The sequence below is a fragment of the Seriola lalandi genome, unplaced genomic scaffold (assembly GCF_002814215.2).
Source record: "Seriola lalandi dorsalis isolate HSWRI2012SDOR001 ecotype SW California unplaced genomic scaffold, Sedor1 jcf7180002054902, whole genome shotgun sequence".
Taxonomy (NCBI): domain Eukaryota; kingdom Metazoa; phylum Chordata; class Actinopteri; order Carangiformes; family Carangidae; genus Seriola; species Seriola lalandi.
In genome coordinates this window covers 699,810-720,606 of record NW_019525454.1, presented here as the reverse complement: position 1 = coordinate 720,606, position 20,797 = coordinate 699,810, and the positions used below count along the sequence as shown (strand labels likewise).

The following is a 20,797-nucleotide window of genomic DNA, read 5'->3' as shown; positions in this document are numbered from 1 at the left end:
AATATATATATAATTTATCAATGAATTCGGTTATATTTTTTTTACTTATCTAAAATATGATTTTTTTTTTATAATTTATTAATTTAGTCAGTTTTTGTGTTCTAGATAAATGTTGACATTTTCACATCTGTTTTTCTCTCGCATGACCGAACGAAATCTATGAGCTTTCAAATTAGATGTGCGCTCGTTTTTATTTTGAATTATAACTTGTATAGTTGTTTGTTTAAAATAGTCCCAAATATGGTATTTTCATTTGAAATATAAGTGAGTACCAAAAATAAATATCTTCTAATTTTGAGCAGGCAGGGAACTCTGCTACCTAAAGGTCTGGGTCCTGGGAGGGAGGCGGCCTTGTTCAGTACCTGCCCACCCATTTCATAAAACCGGAAGACAAGCTGCCCGATACCAGTCTGGGTAACATGTAAACACGACATATCAAGGGAAGGCGTTAATAGGACAGAGAGTATCATCGACAGTTGGACAGAAAACTTCTGTGTTTATTTCTCGGCTTTTCTTCCACTTCGCCGCGAACGAAGCAGTTTTTGGGTTATTTTTGTTTTAGCTCGCTAAGTTAGCCTCTTTGCTAACTTTAACGTCCGTCAGGGTCGTAATTCTCTCACAGCTGGTTTGGTTGCGCAAAAAAGAAGAAGAAAGAAGAAAAAAAGGGGGCTAGCGACTCAGCTCGGTTTAAACCTCCGTTAACGTTTCATCATGGGATCAAGGGCGTCCACGTTACTCAGAGAAGAGGAGATTGAAGAAATTAAGAAGGAGACCGGCTGTAAGTAGAGCTCAGGCTAATTCCTGTCATGAAGACTAAACACATCAGCTACTGCACTTACACCATTAAGTACCGCTGCAGTTAACCGGCTCCTTAACGCCTGTTGTTTCCCATGTAAAATCTCCAAATCACGCACTAACAGGAAGTTGCGCTAATAACATAGATTGTGTGACTTAAATTGCTGCAGTAACTGTGTAATTAGTGGTGAGAAGTAACAGTAACCTAATACATTTACTTAAGTACAATTTTTGTTTGTTTGTACTTTATTTGTGTATTTCCATTTTCTGCTATTTTATACTTTATACTCCATTTCAGAGGGTAGTATCTTACTTTTTATTCCCCTACATTTATATGACATACACTGAGCTGTCAGTTTATTAGGTACATCCAGCTAAAACTGATGCAGTCTAATACAGCAGCCCTGCAGTAAACCCTCCTTTATGAAGGTTGTTTTAGACAGGTGTTGATTCAACCTTATGACAAATTTGGAGACTGTAGTTTATGGTATTGATTATACAGAAATATATAAAATAATACAAACACCATATAAACCATATAATGCAATACAGTTCAACAACACCACAACCTGTAACCTCCAAAATGACCATACAGTTGAATCAACACACTCTAATGAGGTAATGTAATGAGGTCCAGTATTTAGGTGAAAGGTTATTTTGCCTGAAGCAGTGTATATCTGTTATTTTCTGGTCATTTGGTAGAAAGATTTATGCCTGTTTGGTGTTTTACCCACAGTCTCCCACAGTCAAATAACTCGCCTGTACAGCCGCTTCACCAGTCTGGATAAAGGTGAAAACGGCACCCTCAGGTAAGCAGTAACATAACCACCGCTGTGTAAATAAACCCATTAAACACCAGTCAGGAGATGTGGCTGATTAGTTTGGTTCCCTTACCCACCAATATGGCAGGTAATGAGCACTGACTCACAGGACATTTTCTATTACGAAGGTCAGATTAGTTCGTTAAGTGAGAAGTGATTGAATTTTCAAAAGCCTCGTTTTGGTGCGTACTGATCCAAAGAGTCTGCTTTGCAGTGCTAGACCTATTATTAGAAAGACATTAGGAAATTATCTTTCCTGCTTTCAATGTGTTTTTTCCCCCTTCACGTCCTTCATTCTCAAATGAGTTTCACATCGAGTCTTAACGAACTCAGTGTTCAGTGAAACCTCAGTGTTTGATTAACTTCTAGTTAACTCTTCTCATAATCTGGGCAGAACAAGCAATAGGTGAAGAAATGAGTAATCATTAAAGTTGCTAAAACACACAGCCCTTCGATCTGGAGAAGAGGATTCATTTGCAGATCAGTCTCCTGGGGACAGAATTTATAAAAATAAAAAAATCTCTACAGTTTCGTGGAACTCATAATTTTGAAATATGTCGTGTTTACACATAATAAAGTTCTTGGCTACACATGTTCTTGCTCCAGTGCTTTCTGTCACAGCACACAGACAGGAACAGCCTCATTTATGACTAAGGTGACTTTCTTAGCATCCATTAGTTGCCATAACAATGAGATTTAACGTATATATACATCAGCAGAATAACTTCCCGTCCTGCTGATGGAGCAAGAACCTTGATATTTCTTCCCAGCCACTATTTTCATGATCAAAATGATATATTTCCCATCTTTTCTTTCTCCTTTCATCTTTTCCTGTCTGATTTTAATTCATAATGAAGACACGGCCTGTATCAGATCTGTTTAAAGGTGATGATGACAGACTAAGATCTGTGGGAAATTGTACATTTTTAAAGACAGTTTCTTTATTTTGACATCCTGTCTTAAAAGATGTTATGTTAAATTTTCACTCTGATTATATCTCCTGATGTCTGCAGCCGAGAAGATTTCCAGAGGATCCCAGAGTTGGCCATTAATCCTCTGGGAGACAGAATCATCAATGCCTTCTTCCCTGAGGGGTGAGTTGTCCCTGTTATTGGCCTGTGGTCTTTGACAGATCTTGTTTTGCGCAGGTTGTGTTTGAGTCACAGCCACCACAAAGCTGAACCAGACCATCAAGCTTTTCCGTTGTGGCTGCTTGACTCAAGACTCAGACGCTCAGTCTTTTCTGCCAGTTCTGTGTAGAAAAAAGTAAAAATCAGCGTGGGTTTTTGTGCACCGCAGGTTCTGTATGTATATTTGGCAGTTGTTTGGCTGTTTTATCAGTCTGGAAGCTGAAAACCAGATGTTTGCAGATGTATCATTAAAATCCCAAAAAGTCAGATGTGTAGGCGTTGTAATTTTAGCCATGGCTTTTAATGGTTTCAGATGTGTTCTTGTTGCTCTGGTTTTGGCCTGTTTGCTTCAGAGGAACTCGAGAATAGAGGTGGAGAGTGTTTGACTTGGTAAAATGGTGTTGGCTTACGACTAGTTGGACTTTTCATTGTGTTTTCCCACACAGCTAATGTTTACTTCGAGCAGAATGGTAACCTGAGCCAACACAAAAGAATCTGTGATACTTTATTTTGTGTCTGTTTCCAAATCCAGAAAGTTAAATTAAATTCTCCATCTCGTGTCTTTCTGTTTGTCTGTGGTTTTCAGAGAGGACCAGGTGAACTTCAGGGGCTTCATGCGGACCTTGGCTCACTTCAGACCAATTGAGGACAATGAGAAGAACAAGAACGCGACAGCCAGCGAGCCGCTCAACAGCAGGACAAACAAACTGCTCTGTGAGTGTAGAGCTCGCTCACACGGGCGTGTCCGGGTGGAGCTGGTGACCAGTACCGTGAACATTCAGGGGATTTCACCATGTGGGATTACTATGTCTCTTATGACTGACATATTTTTTTATTTTCCCAGTCGCTTTCCGTCTGTATGACCTGGACAGAGATGACAAAATCTCTCGGGATGAGCTGCTGCAGGTGAGTGGGATGGGTTTGTCATGTAAATAAGACGCTGAGTCACGGCACAGTTTGTTGAAACGGCTCCTTCACAAAATAAGTAAACCAGCAAGATCTGTTGTGCAATATCTATTTCAATGTGCTGCGCAGAGAGAAGGATTACCATGTCAATGACAAGACTTTGCCCTTGTGCTGATAATGATGTGATATCTCTCCTTAACCACAGGTAGATTTTCCCCAGACAGTCTAATATCCTGTATTTTGTCTTCCTCTGTGCTGCCTCCGTGTTATTTGTTGTCCCTCTGTGAAGCCATCTCGGTTTCAGTGACATTGTGTGACCTGTAATTGCTATAAGCTCGGGGTTAAATGACTCAGACAGATCTCTTGTTTTGTGCAAAACATTTCTGTGTCGCCCGCTTCGTGTGATGCACGAGCCCGAGAGACTCCAAGCATGCGACTCAAAGTGTAATGTTTGTTTGCCTGTTTTTCTGGAAATATGTTTTCGCTGTTATTTATCATGTAATTCCCACTGTAAAGCATGGCTGCTTGCCATTTAAAAGAAAAACCTACAAATTATCTTGTGCAGAGTTTAAGTACCTGTGGTATTAACATTGTTTTCAAAACAGTTCAGCATCTTGTTTGGGCAAACATCATGACGCGTTCTGAATCTTTACACCATTAAAGGGACTTTTTCTTGGCTCTCTCCAGGTCTTGAGGATGATGGTTGGTGTGAACATTTCAGATGAACAGCTCGGCAGCATTGCTGATAGGACCATCCAGGAGGCTGACACGAACGGAGATAACTCCATTTCCTTCAATGAATTCATCAAGGCAAGTTTTGTGTTCAGAGGGAATCTGTCACTTTACATACAGCTCTCATGTGTACTTACGTACGCTACTGTGTTCTGTTCGTACTAAACTAGGGACTTCAAAACAAATGCTAAGTGAAGTGGGCTTCAAATGTCTGACCATGTGCCACGACCATGAGTACATACTGTACATTTTTGTCATTGGAGGCCTCGGTGGGATTCAAACTAGAGACCACAGAAATGAAAACTGAGACCACCGTATATTCCCCACAGGACACTTTACACTGTACAGGCTGGTTTTACACGTGTCCTTGTTCAGTCACTATGAGAGCAAGATGAATTCTCTCATGTTTTGAGTTAATATTTACCAAATACATTGTTTCTGGCTGTGACATTGCCACACTGTGCCTGTTGAACGTTACAGGACCACAACATCAAACTGTAGTAGTAGCTAAACTTGTTCTGTTCTGTTTCTCTCAGGTCTTGGAGAAGGTGGATGTGGAACAGAAAATGAGCATCCGGTTCCTGCACTAAGTTTCTTTTTCTTCTTCTTTTTTTTTTTATTTTGAGTGGAGCTTCAACAAGTCAGTTGATGTCAGGACGCAACCTCATCCAGCTTCTCAGCAGGCTGCTGTGGCCCACACACCGAGTACACACTGTCAGACCAAGCATTACGTAGATAATGTCATAGATCTTGAGTTTCTACCTTTGCACTGCTCTGTAAACAAAGGGAAAAGTTGTGTGCCTTGGGTTGTTTTATGCAATGTCGCTATGTATTTCCAAGTAACATTATTTATTAGAAAACTTGTAGAGAGTCACAGTTGGTGCCACTGCTGTTCCACTTTTCACATAAATATGATTTATAGTACAGTATGGTAAAGCTTTTCACTCATACTGTTCCATGCATATTTAGCACATGCTGCTGTGTCTTTGTCTGTACAAATATGCAATAGTTCAAAGCGAAACTTGTAAGATGTGTGATGCCACTTCAAAACAGACAGTGTTTTTAATGCTAACATGATCTTATGACTCCTTTTCTTTGACTTGTGGCAGAGCAAGTCAGACCAGCCAGCCCTAAATTTGTCCCTTGAAGCAAAGCAGGACCTTACTCACTGAAGTGCCATGGCTTTGGTTCTCCTTTGTGAGTTATTATCTCAACAGTAAACAGGAACCAATGGCCATGTTTGTGTTTTGTTTTTCGCATGGGTTAACCTAGCTACTTCCAGTTGATTGTAATTACCTGTTTCAATTGTTGGACTAAAACCAAAGCAAGTTTGACCTTCTTTCAAAGGCGGTAACCCCCTGAGGCCTGTTGGAACATCACTGAGTCATTGTGTTTATAATATTGTATTTTAAGAACTGGTTATTCATTTACAACTAAAACTGTGGTGTTTAGAAGGAACATTTCACACAAAATGCTGCCATCTCTTTGGCTAGCATGTAAGTCTTCCCTTGCACCTGTTCTGAGAGGTAAAAATGGTACGTTTGCAAAACGGTATAAGGATTTAACTGCCACTGTGGCCTGCTTTAAAAAGTTTTCCCCCCTGAATGAGAAATAAAGCCCTGGCTAACAGTGTCAGGCCCTGTGGTGGAAATTGGGCTGTGGAACGGTTAGTTTGTAGACTTAGACCAGGTAAACTCACAATAACGTGCTATGCCTCTGTCTATATGATCAGTCTTGCTGTGGCAAAGAAAAAATGTGTTTGTTTTATGCACTGATCGACATTTGTTGTGCATTTCCTTTTGCCATTGACTACTTCCATCTGATAAAAGAGAATCAAATGCGTTAATATATATTTTCTGTACAGGCTAGTCTACATGAATTGGAGTGGAAATGTCTGACCCTTTAATCTTTAATGTGAATTTGTTAAATCATTACAAGAACACCCTCCAGCAGGAAAGTGAGTGCAGGAAATTAAGCTCAACCATTTTGTCAATCATTATGTGATTATCAATCAGATATGATTCATATGTAATGTGATGTTGGTCTAGGTATTATCAAAGTGATTCATGAATTTGATTTGAATAAAATAAGTGCCATGCTTTCTTTGTGTCTTTTATTGGGAGGTTATTGTAGTTTGGTGAGGGCCCGTGTTTTTTTTTATCTTTTATTTTTTGAATGTTGTACTATTGTATCCAGATTTATTGAGTTGATAGTATAAATTAACATGAGGTCCAAGTCAGAGGGTTAAACTAAAATCTGTCATTTTTATTGTGGATTTGAGAAATCCAGCTTGAAAAAATAAAGACTCAATATATAACAAATGTGAACCAATGCCAATATTTACCGATTAAACCAGCACTATCATATTGTAGTAAGTTTTTCAATATTCTACCTTCAGTCCCACAGATTTTATTCACCCATGTGTTAGTGAAGTTCTGCAGCTGTTAAATAGTGAATTTAGCAAAATAAGACACTAAATGAAAAACAAAGTTATTAAATGTGATTGAATTAGATTAGGGCTTCAATTAACAGTTATTTCCATTAATTGATATGTTTGTCCATAGTAATTAGGTAAATGATTAATTTAGTCAGTAAATCAATAAGTAAATCAGAAATGTAGACAAATAGTCTAACATGTCTGCTTTTAAATAATGATAAATGTATATTTAATTTTATGTTGAGCAACTACTCAGTTAATTGTTCATTCAGCACTAATTTGGATCAGATAGCACCACCTAGCATAAAACCGACAGAGCTCTTTAGCTTACTTTTCCACACATAATTTACTGTTTTGATACTTTAATACATGTTAGTGTTAGTTTCTATATATTTTTACTTAAATTTTCCCCCTTTTACTTAAAATAGATTTATTATTTCGTTTTTTTTTTTGTTGATTCTTGTCTTGCTTGAGTTCTGTTGGCAGTTAGTTAGTTTGCTTGATGACCGTTGGGAGAAAAGAAGAAGTACTTCCGGGGGCGGGCGTTAACTTTGATTGACAGGTCTCCGGCACAATCGCGCTGTTCCGCTGGCTCGTAGTAGCAGAGCGAAAATGGCGTAGAGCGGAGGGTGTGCGGAGAAGGGGACGAGGGGACCTTCTTCTCTCCTCTCCGGCGTGTAGAGGGAGGGAGGGAGGGAGGGAGGGGGAGGCGGGGGAGAGAAGGCCCCCGGAGGTTTTCGGTTTATTGTTTTTTTAAATGTGTCGTCACCCGGTGCGGTCCCTCTGCACAGATAAACCCGGCATACGTCCACTTCAGGGGACCTAAATGTGTCACTGTGGAGGAAGAACCCCCCCCGGCTTTTGTTTACCATTGTGTGCAGCTGCAGCTCAGACCACAGCCGAAATATCTCTGCACCATTTCGGACCAACTCACACCAAGGTCAGTGTGCTTTGTACTTAGCAGCTTTAACTTAAACGTTTTTCTCATTTAGGAAATTGCCACGGGAGTTTAAAGGCTGAACGCATCCAGAAATGTAATATGTATTCTGCTATTTCAGTTATTTTTGGTCAGTAAAGTCTGTATCTCCAAAGCAAGACAACTCTCTCCCTTAGCTGGAAGTCAAAGCATCATACACCTGAATTTATTATGTCACTGGGTTACACCGTGTTTATGTGCATGTCTCCATATTCCAGTTAAATCATAAAGAGCTCTGTCATATTGTGAGGAGTTATTTGCATTAATGTGCATCCACAGAACAAAGTCCAGGGTTTGTCTCAGGCAGCGATGAAACCAGAACAGAAAATTGATATGAATCATTTTGATAATTGATTTGTTGCTGGAGTCATTTTTCAAACTAAACCTTCCCCAGCTCTCCACTGTAAATATTTGCTGTTTTATATCACTGTATATTTATTATCTTTGGGTTTGGGATTGTTGGTTGGTCATAAGGAGACATTTGAAGACGTCACCTTGGGCTTCAGGAAATTGCAAGATGTTTTCTGACACTTTATAGACCAAAGGTTTAATCAGTTAATTGAAGAAAATAATAGGGAGATGTGTTTATAACGTAGCCTAGTCCCTCAGTTGCTCAGCTGTAGATGAGACAACTTCAAATTTACAGATTAAAACAGAACAGTAGAGTAAAATACAAATAATGTGCATTTTTAATTCTAGGAAGGGTTTCCCAGTGAATGCAGTTGGGAAACCAGATGAAGCCCAGACTGGAGGAACATTTCCCTTCAGATCAACCTGAGCACCATTGATGGATCACTCCCACCACCACCCAGACCTGTGGAGGTAAAGAACAAGGAGTCAGTGGGAAGATGACCTCTTTTGGGGTTTTGGGACTCGGGCGCCCTCCTTCCTGCTGTTGCTGGGACACTGGCCCTCTCTCCTCCACGGCATCCCCTCTCGGCCTGGCCTGTTTCTGCAGCTTGATCGTCGGTGAGGACAACATCCAAGATTTCGGGCTGGTCTGACTTCCACCACACACAATCTGACTATGTCTACATGTAGCCTGACGCTGGCTGAAAAGCCATGGAGTTTCTGCACTGGCTGTATGTGTCTGAAAGTCTCCATGTTTTGGGCGTTTTCAGTCAGATTGGGGTTGTATTCTTTTCAGGCTGCATGTAAATGTAGTAGCTAAAAAAAAATCCCCACTTTCGCTGTAAGAAGATCAAAGCAGTTTGATAATGAACAAACTAAGTGCTCCTGGTTTCTGGGAAGAAAGTAAAGACACAAGATACTGTAGCAAAGATCAAGGCTTGTGATTGAATTAGACTCGTAGGGTGTGTTTTTGTTTTTTTGTTCTTTTGCACTACCTCATTGTCATAACAAGTCCAACAGGAGTGAAAGGGAGTGCGATCAGTACAAGTAGCTAAATGGTTGTCAAGCGCCACAGCAGTTTTATATATATATATATATATATATATATAGTTCCTGGATGAATTTGGTTTTAGTCGTAGAGGATTAGTTAGTGAGGGTGTCAACAGGTGAATAGGAGAAGACCAAGCAGCCCACAAGCACAGGATGCACACCGCCATTTACTTTCAGTTCAGCCATTTTGGGAAAAAACACTGTCTCACTCAAACTATGGTCTCCTGTGCATCTGTTCTAAAGGAAGGTCACGAGATCGTATTTTTACTCCATGCTCTCATTTTTAGCATTTGGGATTTGTAGTGCTCTCCCTCGTCAAGTCTGCAGGTTTATTCACAAACTGCAGGTAGAGACAGAATTGCAGATATTTCCCTTGTGACTTAACCCCAAAAAATTGGCAATTTATAGTATTTAAAGTAGGTCTTTTATTATGAAAATCTAGTCCAGTTTCCCTCCCGTAGAATACTCTTCATTAAGGTTTTTGTCTTTTCCCCCTTTAACATCCTCCTGTGTATATTCTTATTTTATCCTTTTCTTGCTTTAACACGTTCTCATTTTGTTGTTTCCCCTTTAACATTAGCTCTCATTAGTTCATGTTTTGAAATCATATTAGTGATATATCAAGATCATTTTAACACGATTGCAGAAGAGACAGAATTGAATTTGATTCCTTTTGTTTCATGAACCATGAGACAAAATCATCCAGAAATGAAGAGAAAACACCACGTTTTGTCTCTAATCTGCTGTTTCGATGTGTCCAGTAAACTGAGCTGAAATAGCAGCTTTAATTCACCATGTATTTGTCCTTATCTGAGGGAAACCCTGGTATCATTTTTTCCACCTTTCTTTGTTCATTTTTACATGATTTATACAAAAAAAAATCAAATTTTCCGGGATTTGTGCAATATTTGATCTTAACTGTCATGTTGTTGACCAAACTGTATATTGTATAAACAAGTGACAAGTTGTTTGAAAGCAACAAAATCACCAATGTCTTCCATTAAGATATGTATAGACTCGTGCATTAGCTTATTTAGCGGGACTGTGGTGCCAACATTATAGTAGCCATGCATGACCAGTAGTGATGCTTGCTTCATGAAGAATAATGAAACCGACTTCTAGACTAAGCTGGAGCTCGAAACCGTGGAATCCATTTCAGTCAAATTAAAGGGTGGTAGACTGACGTACTAAACCTTTAACTCCACCACATCTAGAGACAGCTGTGCCCTCAAATCTTAGACTAATGCAAGATCTCCTCCTTTACTCCACGTCTAGGTCGTGTAATGAAAACATTAACTGAAGTGTGACACGATCAGGATATGCAGTTATAAAGTATTGATTTACATAGGCGTATATTCTCAGTATAAGTTAGTGCTTTCTAACAGACCTGCTGTAGGTTCTTAAGATTCTTATCTTTAAAATAAAAAAAGCTGAAGAGATATTCTAAAATGTACTCATGTACTCTCAAGCATCCAAAGAGTTAGGTAGAGAAGAGAGATCCAAAAGGCTCCCAGGAGACAAGTCTCAAACGTGACAACGATAGAAACCTTCAGAGAAACGCTATATTATTAAGAGTGTAATTAATCCTAGATTTGGATCTGATTGGTAGAGATCCAACGTGGTGTTTTAGTCCTAGAATTAAGATCTCACCATGACATTGTATTGTACATAACACCTCATAGTTTTGGGATTCAGAGCGTTATATTTCAATCCATAAAATTGTATTTGATTAGTTTTAGAAGCAATAACCTACTATAATGCATGAGTTTAGTGCCAGGGTGTACGTGTTAAAAGGACCCCCCCCCCCCCTCTCTCTTTTATGCCTATGGTAGCTGTTCATCCATTGGTCACTTTTTTGGGGAGTGGTATAATATTTGGTTTTAAAATGGTTTTAAAATACAGTATCACTTCTGAAGGTTTGGGAAACGTCCTGCAGAACAAGGTGTGAGGACTTCTGTAGCATAACGGTATTACACTGACAAATTTAACTAAATACTTCTATTTTTCAGAGACTATTTTCCCTGCCTCCTGTTCTTTCAGCACAAAAACAATAATCTAAACCGATCAGTACATGAGAGATGCTTTACATTTTAACACTTGTAGCATTTTACATCCACTGAACCCTTCCTTTAGAAACAGGCTTTCAGTAACTCTGTGGCTGCAAAGTACTTACTGAACGAACTTGACACTTGTTTGAAAAGCACTTTCTCTCTATGTACTGACTTGCACCATCATCATCATCATCGTCATCATCATCACCACCATCATTCTGTCTTGAATAATGTGTTCTAAAAACCCTGTAATGCTCTTTGTGGGGATTTATAATCACAGTTTATAAGCAAATAGGCGTCTAGCAACATGAATATATGGGTTTAAAAAATATGCATGACTTAGCAGAATAATGAATGATTTGTATTGCATGCAATAATCCAACTTTGTAATGTGAATGGGTGTAATTAGGATATTGAAATGTTCATATCAGATGTTCTGTGACAAGGTGACAACTTGGGGACGGTTGATTGACACGACAACAAGCATGTTGAAGTAGCTTTGATCATCAGTTGTGGTTTTTACAGACTAAACAGCACCAAAAGAAGAAGTAGTGGAGAGCAGTTTGAAGTGTTTCTGCTCTCACTGTCTGTTGTGTCAAACATGGCCCTGGCAGAACTGCCACAGTGCAGCTGAAAAACACTGACCAACCTTTGTTCCGCATGAAAAAAAAAAAAAGAAAACACAAAAGCCTAGGTAAGAAGATTAATGACATTACTTTGTTAATCAACTTTTCCACTGAGGAGGTGGACTGTGTAGAAACTATGCACTCCAGACGGAGGAAGTGGGCATGCTTATTATGTGTGAGCCTCTTGTCTGGTTTTGTATTAACTAAAAAAAAAATGAATCTGTATCAGAAATTCAGCAATAAAATGCAGCATGGTGCCAATTGGACGGCTGGGTGTTGATGTTTACTTACAGTTTGGGTGGAGTAACGGAGAGAACAACATGATGCACGTTACAACAACCCTGTGAGGCTGGGACGCCTGTTACATGCCAGAAAACAATGTTAGTGAATCACATACATTATTCCTACATCCTTAACACGAGGGTGGAGACAGAAACTGTCTGAGAGTTAGCAAAGATGTCTTTATGCTAGGGTGTGCGCTAACACTAGCCTGGCTCTTATCTCAGTCCAAAAACTACAAGCCAGAATCCTTTAAAAACAGATTAGTGAGGCAGCTGCAGGGACATAAACAGACACATCAATGCCTGCATCACCAAAAACCCTTTAATGAAAACATAAAAAAACATTACAACATAAAACACAAACGCTACAGGAGGCAGCGGACTGAAGAGCACATGGTCCCGCGGGACAAGGGACAGTCTAGACTACTTGTCCAGGTCACTGGTTTCACTCCTGTCCGACAGTCTGCTCCTAACGTGTGAAATCCGACCCAACTGAGCTTCAAACTGCTGTTTCACCTGCCGTCGAAAGGGAAGAACAAATTAGTTTTTTCATTAAAAAGCTTTTGTTTTTGTTTTTTTCCAGTCACATTCATCCTTCCTTCCTGGAAGTTTATACAATGTCGCTCTTTGTCCCATTAAACTTTGCAAAATCATGGCAACTGGATTTGCTGGAATGTCGAGTCTGACGTGTTTTGGCCTCAGATCTCTGGCGCCACCCACCTGTCATTCTTTCAAACTTCATTATCTATTCATAGATAATATGTACAATTTTTGAATTAGCGTTATAAAAATGTCCAGAGTATGCAGAGTTAATTAACCTAGAACAAGTCAGTGTGTCACTACAGTACTGACAGAAGAACAAACTGAGCTGTTGCATTTGTACATGCAGGAATTAAACACGTCAGAATAAACACAATATTAGATTTTGTTGTCTCACCTCACTCATCTTTTCGCTGAGAGGCTTCATATCGAATGTGAGTGTGGACGCTTTCACCATTGAGCTGCTGTTGAGGATGTAACTGCACAGAGAAAGAAGAAGAAAAGAGAATTTAAAGGATCAATTAATATAGACGACAGTGATTTTATACTAGTATGAAAGAAAGCAAAAAGCAAAAAGAAATGGGTTTCATCTCTAACCTGAGCTTTAAAAAAATCCATTCATTTAATGGATAAACACTCACAAGGCACCTGTTTGTTTTTCGCCTCTCCAGACAGCAGTGACCTGGACACAAAAAGCCAATATGGTTGTGTGCTCAGCAGAAGCGGCAGGACTTACCAACTGATGTTTGCTTTGTAGAGGAGGAAGAGGGAGCGAGTCACGTCCAAACGTGGCGGAGCTGAGTGAATAACTCGGCCCACAGCAGAGCGGCAGCCGCAGCATTTTACAGAACTGTAGATGCTGAAAATAAACAAGAGCAGTGACAACAAATACAAACCTTTCAGTCACCAGCCGACAACAAACTGACTAAGAACATGGTCCTCGATGACAGTCAGTAACCTGTGGGCGCCGGTGAAGGACACAGGTTTGCATATGACAACAGATCCATACACCCACAGACTCATAAAAACACGTTTTGTGAGGGTGTCAAAAACAAACATACAATTGCTGCTTTCACTCACCAATCAGCCATTACCCCTGTATGCCCTGACTCCATTGCATCACTGATGACCACATCATTGGTTACTCCTGGAGGGAGACAAGCGCAACGTCAACATGTGTGCACATGTATACCTATTGTAGTATTATATATATATATATATATATATATATATATATATATCACAATGAATTATTGTAAGACTAGCATACAAAATGTGTAAATCTCAAAATTGCCTGAATGTTGAAATCACCAAATCATTAAAAAGGCACTAATAGCAGTTTTTGTGATTAATAATGAGCAGTAGTTTTGCAAAACACAAACTAAACAACATGCTGTCAATACAAAAAGACATTTATAAAGCTTTCAAATGCAACATTAAGTCTTGCTCAGTTGTCATGGAGACCACTAAGTGTTAGAAATCATGTGTAATCTCCATAGCAACCAACTAACTAAATGAGCTGCATCATTTAGGCAGACCATGAGATGTGGTGGAAAGGTCCAGAAAAAGCTCATAGGTGGATATTGAGCTGAGATTTTGTCCAAACACATTAATCTGTTGTATGAAATGACACTTTTCTTTATTTTCTTAATTTCCAAAATGTCACAATTAACTGTTTTAATGTGTTTCGTGACGTGTTCAGTCGCCGTAAGGTCAAAAGTCACTACACAAACAGTCGGGACACACACAGCAGGTGACATTACCAACACGAGCGTTATTCTCAATATCTAAAACACGCTAACAATTCTTGTATTACTTCCTGAGTCGGCAATAAGAGATGAAGTGAACTTACTTAGACACATAATAGAGTCCATACATTTAATCTCCCCACAGACGCTGAAGGAGTCCCCGAGGACGGTGTTACAGCGCGCGCAGTGGAGAGTCACCTGTTCCTCGTGCCGTGCCTCTGTGATCAGTTTAAAATCATCGAAACGCTGCATTAAGAGGCTTTCATCATATTCCATGTTGCTGAAGATTTACGGAATCCGATTATCTGACTGTCCCGCCTGAGAGTTTGAACTCTGGACCAGAAAGCAGGAAGTATATTCCTTCTTCTTCTTCACCTCTTTCTGTGATGTTTGCTCGGCGAAACTCTGCCCCCTTCTGGACGTACGTGAGAAATAACACGTACTGCTAAAGAACATTTGTTGTAAACACTTGACGAAAGATATTGATGTTAATTGCTCTTTTTGTGAAGGACACCCTGAAGATATTTTTTAATTTATTCTGGTCTTGCCCCTTTTCCACCAAATTATGGATGGATATTTGTGATTTAATTTCTACTTGCATTTTACCACACTTTTCCTTTTGCTTTGAACATGTATTGTTTGGCTTCATTGACTATCCACCAACAAAAAAAAGGACATTTTTATGTAATTAATATGATCATATATTTGGCAAAATGGCATATCCATAAATGCAGAAACACTGCCCAAAAAAACACTCTTTTCTATTTTTAACAATGAGGTCAAACAATATATAAAAACCATTAATTACTCCACTAATAAGAAAGCTATTAAAACTATTTCCATGTGTGCTCTCTTTGATATATTTTTGTAATACCTCTGTAATATTCTATTTCTTTTATATGTTTGTAACCCCCTGGAGATTATCATTGCACAATTCTTTTGTATTGTTCTGTATTTCTCAATAAACTTGTATTGAAAAAAAAAAACGCCATCAAGCAAATTAATATTAATTAACATTTTACCAAAAATAGTGATTAAAAAAAAAAGTAATCTTAAGCGTCAAAATGAAATTCAAGCTAAAAACGTTAAGTGACAATGAAAGAAACATTACAAAAGGCATGTTCCCGCTGATTGGCTGTGACGCACATCCGGTCCCGCCCCAGGAGCCAATTGAAAAGCTGCAGCTGCAACTGCTGTGTTTTGAATCAGAGGCGGTTTTAACGGTCCGGCGCCGCAACAGATGAAACTGCGTTAGAGAAGCAAATCGTGTGTTTTGCTGGTTTCTTTTCACTAAACGGACTAAACTAACACATCGAGATGGATTTGGACTCGATGAAATATGCAGAGCTGCGAAGTCTCGCCAAGGAGCTCGGAGTTAAAGCAAACATGAAGGTAATGGAGCTGCACTTTTTAAATGAACTTACCAGTAGTTAGCATGTTTTTCTGAGCGGTAGCGGGTTTGGGCGTGTACTGTAAGCTAATGTTTACACGTGTTTGTATTTGGGAAGAATTCACTCGACTAAACTAGCATTTCTGTGTTAAACAGGCTGATAAGCTCCTGAAAATGATCAAGCAGCATTACCAACAGGAAAAGAACAAGGCGGAAGAGCAGGTAACTCACTCCTGGTCCGTGGTATTGTTTTGTTGTGGGATCAGTCTCGAGCAACGGGTTGTTTTTTTTTAAGTGAACATCTTTCTTGTTTTACAGGGGAATAATGAGGGTGAAACTGCTGTTCAAGAAGACGAAAACGCAGGACGAAGCAGTGATCAGGAAAATAAAGATTCAACTCGCAGGGAAGAAGTTTCCAGGACCGATGTGTTTGTGAACAGACGTCGAGGCAAAGGAAACAACATCAAGAGGAAAATCTCTGATACTGCGATAGAGGCTGAGTTACCTCCAAGTGCTGCAGAGGTATTACACACCACAATATACCCAACACAAATACATGGTAGTAACAGAACTAAACGGCATCTAACAAGCACCTTTTTTTAATATGGAAATGATTGTATCGTAGCGCACGTTTCTGTGCATGTGCACCCCCACATCTGATTGGTAGAAATCTCCACAGCTGGTCCTATAGGATCCCTGTTCAAAGAGTCGCTGTGTTGCAGCATCAATTCCTCGTATTCAGGAGGATTGGAGACTTAAACGACTGTTGTTCCTTTCAGGGCGACACTGAAGTGGCTGCGTCTGCATCAACCAGGGGAGCAAAGAAGAGAAAAGTGTCTTCTGTCAAAGATGCTTATGATACTGAGCTTCCTGAGCAGCAGCAGGAGCCTGACATCAGGGATGAAGCACCTGTGAAAGGTGATGCAGGTTAGTGTCATTGTTGGGGAAAGAGCAGGCAAACTTTGAGCTGTTTGTTTCTACTGCTGAATAGCCTGTTCCCTCTAGAGCTAAATCCTAAAGGAGTTGTAAATTGAAAAAACAACTGGACTTGATTATTTGTCTGGGAAGACGTTTCATCTCTCATCCAAGAGGCTTCATCAGTTCATGTACGCATCTGACCAGGCTGGGACTGGTCCTACTTTCTGGTGTGGAGACCCAGGTATTTAACCTCTTGTGGGCGTTCACAAGGATGATGATGAAACGTCTTCCCAGACAAATAATCAAGTCCAGTTGTTTTTTCGATTTAAAACTCCTTTAGGATACTATGACCTGGACAAATGAGAATATGCACAGGCTCTAGAGCTAAATATAATGCTTCACAGATTCTTCACTTTAACACAAAATTATGATCATTTATGTTTTAATTTCACACAAATTTTAAATGTGTCCAGAAAAAGCGGGAAAAGTGGCCAAAGCTGGTAAAATCCCTCTTCACCAAGGACTCCAGCAGAAGAGAAAGTTGTTGAAGCCCGTCACCCCTAGTAAGTTCTCCATTCAGTCTCCTCCTGAGACGCCACATAACAGTCAGGATGTGCTTTTCTATTTAAATCTCTTTAAATATCTTTTTTGTAAATTCTGTTTGTTTTGTTTTTTTAGACTTCAAAAAACTCCACGAGGCTCATTTTAACAAGATGGAGTCCATTGACACGTATGTCCAGCGGAAGAACAAGCAGATAGAGACCTTCAGAAATTCAGTTAAAGAAGTGAAGGTACTCAGAAGCTTCTCTACCGTCTGCATTCAGAAAACTTTAAATTTAAACTTTATGTGAACTTGTTTTTGTTCTTATCTTCCATCCATCTTCTTTTTCAGATGCTTTCAGACAAAACTAAACAGCAGCAGGTTGACGGCAAAACCCAAGTGAGTATCATCACCTGTTTTATTTTGTTGAGAACAAAAATGATCTCAAATGCTTCCAGCAATTTTCAGCCCTGGAGAATCAAGGTAATGGTCCGTTTGATTTGGTTGTGTGTCAGTGGCGTCACATCCCCTTCACACGTGCGTGAGCGCCGTGGTTGTCTTCCAGAACCAGACTGAAAATGGAGCCTTTATCCAGTTTTAAGCCACATTTTATACTTTGGTCGTTTTTAGCTTTATTTTAACAGGGTGAAGGATTTTAGACATCAGACCGGCTTCCAACACGTCCTGTGTCTGTTTGAGTCAGAGACTCCAAACGGCAGAATGAGTGTTCAACATCCATCACTACAGCTGCAGTATATCGATTACTTCCAGAGTGCAGTGAAGTTAATGATGAATACGTTTCTATTGTGCAGAAGGTGAATCAGAGCCGTGTCTCCATGTTCAGTCCTGCTCTGGTGAATAAGAGACGAGCTGAAGACAAACGCAGAAACACTTTGTTCCCGGCGAGTAAAGCTCCGCAGAATAAACCTGCTGCGAAGGAAGATGGACTCTTCAGACCGTCTGTCCTTTCCACTCGCAGGATCAATGTCCGGTGAGTTGCCTCCTCCTCCTCAGGCTTCTGCTAGAAGCCAAGTGCTGTTGCATTACAGCTGTTAAGTAGCATCTTCAGTGAACAGCTGTTCTTGTTTTGCTGCTGAGTCGGCGAAGTGGCGCTGACGGCCGGTGAAGCTTTATTTACTCTAGTTCATGGAGAACTTGTAGCTTTTTTAACGTTCATGGTCAGTGTGACACTGCAGCAACCTCGTGTGTTTGTGTGCAGCTTCTCAGAAGCCGCTCGTGACAACGAGTATAAGAAATCCTTGGTGAAGACGCCTGCGCGCATGTCTTCCTGTCTGAGCTCCAGCACTCCACAAACACAGGCCTCAGACGCAGTCAAGCCCAACCATGTCAAGACCTCAACTGTCTCTGCCACAAAAACTCCAGGTACCTTTACCTTAAATCCTCTAAGTAACATCTTAATTTAGACGTGCATCACTGCGTAGATTAATTTAGTTAAGGAATTAAAATCTTTCCCTGAATTCCAACAGGGACGTTTGTTTTCACCGGCAACACGAGCTCTTCAACGACTCCTGGAACTCAGAAGCAGAGCTTCGATCTGAAGGCCAGTCTGTCTCGTCCCCTCACCTACAAGCCTCATAAAGGTACAAATGCTTCTCAGTTTCCCTGTTTAACCTGAATATACTGTAGTATCAGACCAGCAGTCCCCTAAGGTTTCTTTTATTTCATTTTTTAAGGTAAACTGAAGCCCTTTGGAGACGCAAACGAAAACACAGCAACAACAGGAAACAAGTCTCTGATCTCCGACTCGCATCAGAAAAATTACAAACAGCACCAAGTCCAAACGAGGTAAGTCTAAAATGAAACTGATCAATAATCAAAACAGTTTTAACTGTCAGAACATCTGTCTCTTACATGTTCCTGTATCTTCTTCAGGGAGCACAGGAGAACGAGACACATGGAAGACAGGAAGCAGAAGAAGGAGAATGTGCTCGGGGCGAGAAGAGGCCTCGTCATGATGTAGTGATATTACGCTTGTTTGTAGATGTTTGTACAGCTTGTTGTTTTTTGTAAATATTTCGTTGTCTGCAGCTCATTTCTCTCGTATTAGAAAATATTCAAGCTTCTGTAGTATTCAAAATGTAATCTACTGTGCAGTATTTTAAATCTGACACATACATTAATAAAGTGCAGCATGGTGCCAATCGGACGGCTGGGTGTTGATGTTTACTTACAGTTTGGGTGGAGTAACAGAGAGAACAACATGATGCACGTTATCATTTTTGGAATAAGAGCAAGCCTCAGTAACAACCCTGTGAGGCTGGGACGCCTGTTACATGCCAGAAAACAATGTTAGTGAATCACATACATTATTCCTACATCCTTAACACGAGGGTGGAGACAGAAACTGTCAGTCAGCAAAGATGTCTTAATGCAGGGTTAGAGCTGCTGGAGCTGCTGGAGCTGCACCGTGTTCCAAGTTACTATGCAAATTAGAATTAAGTGTCATAAACATTACATTTTTTGTCTTTCAATTAAACTCACGGATAGTATTGTGTCTCAGGGCTCTTTGGATCATTGAAATCAATCTCAGACACCTGTGTTAATTAGTTTGCCAGGTGACACCAATCAAAGGGAAACTACTTAAGAAGGACGTTCCACATTAAACAGGCCACAGGTTTCAAGCAATATGGGAAAGAAACAGGATCTCTGCTGCTGAAAAGCGTCAAATAGTGCAATACCTTGTACAAGGTGTGAGAACATTAGATATATCACGAAAACTTAAAGGTGATCATCGTACTGTGAAGAGATTTGTGGCTGATTCAGAGCTCAGACGGGTTCGTGCAGATAAAGGCCCAATGAGGAAGAGTTCTGCCAGACAAATCCTAAAATGCCATTACAAAGCAGCAAACAGGTATTTGAAGCTGCTGCTGCCTCTGGAGTCCCGCGAACCTCAAGGTGTAGGATCCTCCAGAGATTTGCAGTTGTGCTTAAACCTGTTATTCGGCCGCCGTTAAACAACACTCACAAGCACAAACGGTTGCAGTGGCTCAGAAATACATGAAGACTAATTTTCAAACAGTCTTGTTTACTGATGAGTGCCGTGCAACCCTGGATGGTTGGTGGATGGCCACCATGTCCCAACAAGGCTGTGACATCAGCAAGGAGGGGGCGGAGTCATGTTTTGGGCTGGAATCATTGGGAGAGAGCTGGTGGGTCCCTGAAGGTGTGAAAATGACCTCGGCAAAGTATGTAGAGTTTCTGACTGACCACTTTCTTCCGTGGTACGAAAAGAAGAACCGTGCCTTCTGTAGCAAAATCATCTTCATGCATGACAATTAACAAAGCACCGTCTCCTGCTGCAAAGAACATCTCTGTGTCATTGGCATAAAGGGAGAGAAACTCATGATGTGGCCTCCATCTTCCCCTGACCTCAACCCTATTGAGAACCTTTGGAGCATCCTCAAGCAAAAGATCTATGAGGGTGGGAGGCAGTTCACATCAAAACAGCAGCTCTGGGAGGCTGTTCTGATCCTGCAAAGAAAT

General features: G+C 40.3%; 3 protein-coding genes and 1 long non-coding RNA gene across 5 annotated transcripts; 3 read left to right on the top strand and 1 right to left on the bottom strand.

Moving 5' to 3' along the window:
• The first annotated feature begins 380 nt into the window (after nucleotides 1-380).
• chp1 (calcineurin-like EF-hand protein 1) lies at nucleotides 381-6,486 on the top strand. The gene is made up of 7 exons (XM_023430374.2): nucleotides 381-778; nucleotides 1,532-1,604; nucleotides 2,630-2,710; nucleotides 3,333-3,460; nucleotides 3,591-3,652; nucleotides 4,340-4,462; nucleotides 4,921-6,486. The coding sequence occupies exons 1-7, from the start codon at nucleotides 712-714 to the stop codon at nucleotides 4,972-4,974; spliced, it is 588 nt and encodes a 195-aa protein (XP_023286142.1). The 5' UTR covers nucleotides 381-711; the 3' UTR covers nucleotides 4,975-6,486.
• Nucleotides 6,487-7,519: 1,033 nt separating this feature from the next.
• On the top strand, nucleotides 7,520-12,141 carry LOC111672816 (uncharacterized). Its single transcript, XR_002762039.2, has 2 exons — nucleotides 7,520-7,761; nucleotides 8,497-12,141. It is a non-coding gene; the product is annotated as an uncharacterized LOC111672816 (long non-coding RNA).
• Nucleotides 12,142-12,456: 315 nt separating this feature from the next.
• Nucleotides 12,457-14,797, bottom strand: oip5 (opa interacting protein 5). The gene is made up of 5 exons (XM_023430375.2): nucleotides 14,549-14,797; nucleotides 13,777-13,843; nucleotides 13,433-13,555; nucleotides 13,094-13,175; nucleotides 12,457-12,672 (listed from the first exon to the last, which is right to left on the bottom strand). Exons 1-5 carry the CDS (start codon nucleotides 14,718-14,720, stop codon nucleotides 12,580-12,582), a joined length of 537 nt encoding a protein of 178 aa, XP_023286143.1. The 5' UTR covers nucleotides 14,721-14,797; the 3' UTR covers nucleotides 12,457-12,579.
• An 863-nt stretch (nucleotides 14,798-15,660) lies between these two features.
• nusap1 (nucleolar and spindle associated protein 1) lies at nucleotides 15,661-19,460 on the top strand. Of its 2 annotated transcripts, none has more exons than XM_023430373.2 (12): nucleotides 15,661-15,836; nucleotides 15,991-16,056; nucleotides 16,153-16,356; nucleotides 16,614-16,752; nucleotides 17,226-17,315; nucleotides 17,431-17,543; nucleotides 17,645-17,692; nucleotides 18,106-18,284; nucleotides 18,513-18,676; nucleotides 18,781-18,894; nucleotides 18,988-19,099; nucleotides 19,187-19,460. In XM_023430373.2, exons 1-12 carry the CDS (start codon nucleotides 15,762-15,764, stop codon nucleotides 19,272-19,274), a joined length of 1,392 nt encoding a protein of 463 aa, XP_023286141.1. In that variant the 5' UTR covers nucleotides 15,661-15,761; the 3' UTR covers nucleotides 19,275-19,460. The 2 variants fall into 2 exon arrangements, with proteins under 2 accessions (XP_023286141.1, XP_023286140.1); XM_023430372.2 differs by having other exon boundaries at nucleotides 16,614-16,761.
• Nucleotides 19,461-20,797: the final 1,337 nt, after the last annotated feature.